This window comes from Hakea prostrata, chromosome 10, assembly GCF_041222555.1.
Source record: "Hakea prostrata isolate BN-2017 chromosome 10, UWA_Hpros_2, whole genome shotgun sequence".
In the NCBI taxonomy this organism is placed as follows: Eukaryota; Viridiplantae; Streptophyta; class Magnoliopsida; order Proteales; family Proteaceae; genus Hakea; species Hakea prostrata.
Window position 1 is genome coordinate 48,435,680 of NC_142609.1, and position 7,138 is coordinate 48,442,817.

The window sequence follows — 7,138 nt, forward strand, 5'->3', positions numbered from 1 at the left end:
TCAAATTTACAGATTCGTGGTTAAAAAAATTAACTATTTGGTTAGCCACAAATTTATCGAAGTTCATCGAGTTCCGTTGGGTAACTCCGCAGGAATCCGCAAATTTCATTGATTTTATACATACAATGGAATCTATAGATTTCACCCAATACATAAGAATGACTTAATTCATGTTTTTAAACAAAAAAGTGAAATCCTTGTGTTTCATGAATATAGGAATATTTTACAACCAAACAAATATAAATCCTTAAGGTTTCGTTTGTTTGTTAGAATAAAAGTAGGTTGAAAATTCTTGAAAAGAGTGTAGATTTCTTACTGATTCATAGGTCCCAAAAAATTAGACTATTTGGTTAGGGTGGAAAAGTGAGAAACAAATGTCTTTGATTTAAGGAAATTTGTTTGATGATTGTGAGCCTTAACTTTTTCACTCAAAGTCATTTTAAAACCCCACAAATTTTGTAGAATTTTATGAAAAAATTTGGAAAAGTAAAAAGTGGGGCCCATCATCATCATTTTTCCACAAAATTTTTTCCTTTCATTTTCTTTTTTCTCACCCTACTATACATGGGACCCACATATTTTTTTCCAACCCCACCTTTACAAACAAAGGCATTCTAATTCATGAATTTAAGAATTTAAAATTTCTGGATTTAGATAACCAAACAAGCGCTCCATAAAGTGGGAAATTAAATATGTTAATTTGGAGTCTGATTGCAGTGATTTTGTAAATCAGATCCACTCTTCTAGCCCAGATTATGAGATTTTTTAGCCGTTCAAGGCATTCTCAACGTGTGTGAATCTTTTAACTCGTACATGATTAATCATATTCCAAGACAAGTCAACATGGTGGCAGGTTCTTTTAGCTGTGATGGCACTTTCGGTTGAGCTTCCTGTGTAGATGAACACCAACCAGTGACCTGCAAATATTTGTAATGTAAATGTCAATTGGTGTTTTGACTCTTTTGAGTTTTTTTCTCAATGAATTTTCTATTAACCCCAAAAAAAAAAGCCTAAGATCTCCAGAGAAATCAAAACGAATCTTTTCTCTGGGTAAGAAAATCAAAAACAAATCGGCGGCTCTTGTAGCTGACTCACATCCTGCGTAGGAAGCCAATAATTTAGCAAAATGTCTCTCTCTATCCACCCGATCGGATAGCTGTCTGGTGAGGTGACGGCTGTGAACGTGAAAAGTATTTAGCATTTCTTTAATCAGAATGGGTTTTTGGAAGTAATGTTTTCTCCTTCATTTGCTCTGGTTGCTAATCTATCTCTGCCTTCAACATCGCGTCTCAGGCTTCAGCAATCAGTAGGAACACTGCAGTTATCAAAGCTCGGAAGAATTAGCGTTTCAAGAAGAAAAACCACAAATTCTTATAATCACTCGGTCACCAGGAACGACAAGAGAGGAATCATCGAAGCACGAAATCGAATGGCTTTAGTTCCAACCAATGAATCCAATGGACCTGTCATCGCAGAGGTTGATATGGGCGCTGAAACCGCCTCTACTACGGTTCGTGCAACAGTTGTTCAAGCTTCGACTATCTTCTATGATACTCCTGCTACTATAGGTATTCGATTATCGATGTTTTATTTTTCCGTCAGTTGCAGACAATTTTTAACTACATAGCTGCGAGAAATCATGGATTTTCTCTCTTGAGACTTCGTACAGAAAAGACATCTATGTTTTTTTCCCCATTATTAATGAACAATTTGGAGAAATCGCTCCGATTCTAGTTAAATGACCAATTTCACTAGAAAGGGTAAAGATCCACTTGTTTTTAGTTGTTACTTGGTAAGCACCTAAGAAAATTTCATTTTTTGTCTCTTTTCATAACTATCGTTGGAGAGAAACGTTGAATCTAGTAGATTACTTGCTTCCTACCGGCATTAAGTTTATATTTTCTGTTCTATGAGTAGACAAGGCAGAGAAGCTGATTGTCGATGCGTCTGCATTGGGGTCGCAGTTGGTTGTGTTTCCAGAGGCTTTTATCGGTGGTTATCCTCGCGGTTCAACCTTTGGTGTGACTATTGGTGCTCGTTCTCTCAAGGGAAAAGAGGACTACCGGAAATATCATGCATCGGCTATTGATGTACCAGGTGAATTCTTTTTCTTTGCTTTCTTTCCTATCTGAAACCTCTCAGGACTGGTTGCTAGTGGAGTTTATTATTGGGTAAAGAATGAGATGGAAGCTTGGGAGAACATCCAATGGAATCTAATTCTACTTAAGCATATGCTTTAACTATATTTTAATCTGGAACTCATTTTTATGTACATGCAGATAAGAGTTTGTAAAAAAAAAAAAAAATAATAGTGATAGTGCAAGGATTTATCTGAAATTCTGGGATTTGCTAACAGAAAGGTAAATTTAAATCCTTAAAGTGAATTAGTGGCACGAAATAAGCAGAAACTGTCACAAATGTAGGGCTGGTCCTTGCATTCTGATGGTGCATGCTTGCATCAACTCTCAATACATAATGTAGTGAAGGACACTTCCCTTTGGGTGGGGGTGGGATTGGTGGGATGAAAGCATTCAGTTAACATGCACCACATCTGTGACAGCAGAGGATTAACTACAACCTGGTGATGTTGATAAATGCAGTATCCATTCTTGAACTAACTACAACTATGTGGTCGGAATTTGATTTAAGAAGAGAGTAAGATGTGGTGTAAATACGAAAAATGTGAAGGCAGATGAGTAAACTCTTAGTGCAAGAATTGTTAGTGCAATAACTGAAGAGCATCTTCAAGGGGGATTGGGACTGCTTTGGCTGTTGAGTGGAACGAGATCATAACGGAAGGTGAATCTTCCTTGGGTGAAGGAACATGTTTGGGGGTTTGGAAGTAACATTTTTATTTTTATTTTTTTGAGATTGAGGACTTCAAACTCAATTGCTAATTGGATGTATAGAGAAGGGATGATTAGGTGGATTTTTACTTAGTGTCCTCATCTCATTAGATAGCGTTCTCTTCTAGTGTTGGGCCTTTTGGCTTGGAGTTGTTGAAGTATCCAAATTGTAATTGGGAATTCATGCCTAAGCCTTCCACAAATTCTCACAGTTGTTGCTGCACCATTACTCTTATCTTTAATCATGTCCACATGTTTATTTGAAATACCTCTTCTTTAACACTTTCAAGATTAACTCTCCAGGGATTCCATCGAAGTTATTTTCTAGTTTAATAAAGACCACTGTGAGATCCTTCTGGTGATCTCTAAATCTTTTGATAAGTCTCCTAATGAAATAAGTAGTAGCTTTTTTCATAGGTCTTCTTGACATTAAGCCAAATTGGTTCTCCTTGATAGTAGCTTTTGGTCTCAAGTGGGTTTCAATGATGCTTTACACAGATTCATGGTATGACTCATTAGTTTTATGTCTCTGTAGGTTTTTCAATTCTGAACATCACCTTTGCTTTTGTGAATTGGACGCATAATGCTCATTATCCTATAAACAGTTCGGTTAGCAGATTAACCATAGATTCTTAAGCTTTCCAAACGTCTATTGGTATCTTTTTTATTTTTTTTTTTATTATCTAATATTGATGATATTAAAAAACTAAATGTGATGAATGATGGGAACTGGAAAATGCTGACATCAGTGAAATGCAATTTTTCTAGCGTTAAAATAAAAGTTTGGTTGAAGATTGAATGTTTGATTTGCAAGTTTGTTAAGCGTTAAAATAAAAGTTTTTGTTGAAGATTGAATGCTTGATTTGCAAGTTTGTTGTTAGGGATGGCGGGAACTTTTAAATTGCAACAATGGTGGAATCTGAAATTAAAAGATGCAATTGAAAATGTATTTGTAAGTCAAGAAGGCTAATTACTGACAAAAAGGGTGAGAGTAGTGAAGTCACCCTGGGGAGAAAAAGAGTTGTTTCATCCAGATCGAATTTCTTCTGCTTAATAGAGTTGATTTTTATGATATCTCTATGACTAAGGCAGTTTCCCTGAAAGTTCTCAGCATTTATCAAACTTCAACGCTTGGTTGATTCTTTTGGTAGCTTTTTGACTGGGAAATTTCTGGTTCTGTCAAAAAAATATCAAATGGCTATAAATATATTTTTTTAACTCTCGAACACTCAAGCATTAGAGCTTGATTTCTTTGTGAAGTAAATTAACTGTTTCATTTGATAAAAAATTAAAAAAAGTGGAAGTCCTTATGCATTAGTAGGAGTCAATATTTTTCTCCTTTATGAAAAACATGTTATAAATGTAGTAAAAACTGGAATCCCTGTATTAACATGTGAAACACCCAGATTTATATTGTGGTTGTTGATCCTGCAACAAACCTGTTAAATTTCTTTGCAAGTTCATTAATGACTTGCTGTTATAGGGTATGATTTCAACCATGGTCGATCATCTTTAGATTGATGTGGTAATCAAACCTTCCAACATATCTCTGGACTCTAGAGGTTATGCTAACATGAAACATCACATCTAAAGGGCCTAACACTGATGAAAAATGTTTATGCTGTATAATGCGTTTGTGATGTTAGATTTACTTATCTTGACATTCATAAACTTATCCCTCTGTTGACTTTGTAACAGGACCTGAAGTTGATCGATTGGCAGCAATTGCTGGAAAATATAAAGTTTATTTAGTGATGGGTGTAATAGAGAGAGAGGGGTATACACTCTACTGCACAGTTCTTTTTTTCAATTCTCAAGGGCAGTACCTTGGGAAACACAGAAAACTTATGCCAACAGCACTGGAGCGTGTAATGTGGGGATTTGGAGATGGATCTACGATCCCTGTATTTGAGACACCAATTGGGAAGATTGGTGCCGCAATCTGCTGGGAGAACCGAATGCCTCTACTGAGAACTGCAATGTATGGCAAAGGTAAACATATTAACTTATAGTTTCTTGAGAAATGGAACATGCCGTATACAGTATTTCTTTTATAAGATTACTCATGAACAATTGCTTAGCACATTTGTTAGCTTGAACTGCTTAAAAGTTTATTGCTACCTGAAGGTCTGGGTTCTAGACTCCGGTTCATATCTTTCTTCAACTTCCTTAACCTTTTAATAAAGAAGTAACTGTTTTCTTTTGGGGGAAGAAGATAACCATTTTTTAATTCATAATATTTTTGCCATGACATCATATTTCCCTTGATATCGCTGTAGAATGTCTTAAATTGTGGAGTGAGTTTGTGGTTTAACAGCACGAGTTTCACATCAGACTTATCTTCCATCTGCATCTGTTATGCACTATGGTGTATAGTGTGGTAGTGGGATCTCACCATATGGTTTCCCTTTTGGGTGATCGTGTAAATTGAGTTTGATGTCCTTGGATGCTACAGAAAGATCCATTATTTTATTTTGATGATTGAAAGTATCTGATATTTTCATTCATTCCATTGAATGTCTAAAATATTTTTACCCACCCAAAAAGAAAAGAATGTCTAAAATAGAGGTAAATAATGCAAACCACAGCTTGAAAATTAGATGCATTAAGGTTCATGGTCCTTCACTTGTGCCAGAGGCATAGGTAATTTGTCATGTAAACTTGGATTCTATGACCTTAATATACTCTTTTGCCAAGTATCGTAATTAATGAGTTAAAACTCTTGTGCCAGTTATTGTAATTAATAAGTTGACAATTATTGATAAGACATTTGGTTGAATAAGAGATTTATCTAGAAGTCCAGTTTGATATCAAAGGATTTGTATCTCCGTTGATCATTATCTTGAGTTCTTGACTGCAAGATGACCCATGTTTCTGTTAGTTTTAACTGTGACTGTTATCCATTACCTTGAGCACTTCCTGATGCTCACTCTCACTGCATGTTTTTTACTCTTTAGGCATTGAGATATATTGCGCACCTACAGCTGATTCAAGGGAGGTGTGGCAGGCATCCATGACCCATATTGCTCTTGAGGGAGGATGCTTTGTTCTATCTTCAAACCAGTTTTGCAGAAGGAAAGATTACCCACCTCCACCAGAGTATTTCTTTGCAGGTTTAGATGAAGAGCCTTCTCCTGATACTGTTGTCTGTGCTGGAGGCAGTGTTATTATTTCACCATCAGGGCAAATCTTGGCAGGACCTAATTATGAAGGAGAGGCTCTCATTTCGGCTGAGCTAGGTATGCTTTTTCTTTTAGCATTTGTCTACATGGAGGGCATTGATATGACTAAAAACAATTCTAAACCATGAGAATGACTGGCGTGCCATTTTTTTGAGAAGGTGAAACAAAGTCTGACATTAATTTATGGATCATTAGGGATTTTAGGTTAAAACAATTTTCTCCTTGGTTAAAACTCCCTGCTGGATCATCATACATCATGTTTAAGAGTTGATCTAGGTATGCTTGCCTTTCATCTGCTAGCTAAGGGTTTCTTGGTTGATGCCTTGTTAGCTAGGCAATTATAAACATGCACACATTCAAGAAGTATTGATTTGCAGTTGGAGGAATCCAGGTGCTTATTCCTCATAGCTTTCTTGTCTGCAAACTACAAACCTTTTAAATGGTGAATCTTGTTGTCCTGCTCGATTGTTGGATAAACAACATCTGCCCATTCGCTGTCCATCATTTACTAATTCCTTGAGTTGCATTCTACTTTCTAGTTCTTATTGTTGTACCTTTAAAGGTTAATTTTTATTTTATTTTATTTCATTTTTATTTTTTATTTTTATGTTGAGATGATCTGCAGACCTTGGAGAAATAGCACGGGCAAAGTTTGATTTTGACGTAGTCGGGCATTATGCAAGGCCGGATGTGTTGAGCTTGGTGGTGAAGGACCACCCAACAAAAGCTGTTTCTTTCGCATCGGCACCGAAAGCAGAAAGTCTCCAGAAGTCATAGTGTACCCTTGGCATTAGCTGCTACTCCATGTTCCTAATATTGGGGAAAGTTTGCTGTCCTCCATATGTATGTTGAGAACTCAATTAGTCTCATGGCTTCCTTCCCATGTTGGTGAATGCCAAACTTAATAAAGGTTTATCTGTTGCTGGAAGTGTTTTGTTAAGGACAACTCTACAATTGTAAGCATGAATGGCAAATTTAATGAAAGGTGTATCTATAGCTGCAAGTGTTTTGATAATGACAGCTCTACATTATCTGATCATAAATTTCCATCGTCAATACATTACTTATTTCCTTTCTGCAACCAACTAATGAATGTGTTGTCCTTCAATG

General features: G+C 36.2%; 1 protein-coding gene across 1 annotated transcript; it reads left to right on the plus strand.

Moving 5' to 3' along the window:
* The first annotated feature begins 1,015 nt into the window (after positions 1-1,015).
* LOC149003629 (bifunctional nitrilase/nitrile hydratase NIT4B-like) lies at positions 1,016-7,138 on the plus strand. Its single transcript, XM_089137520.1, has 5 exons — positions 1,016-1,568; positions 1,918-2,097; positions 4,545-4,838; positions 5,804-6,085; positions 6,654-7,138. The coding sequence occupies exons 1-5, from the start codon at positions 1,232-1,234 to the stop codon at positions 6,803-6,805; spliced, it is 1,245 nt and encodes a 414-aa protein (XP_088993646.1). The 5' UTR covers positions 1,016-1,231; the 3' UTR covers positions 6,806-7,138.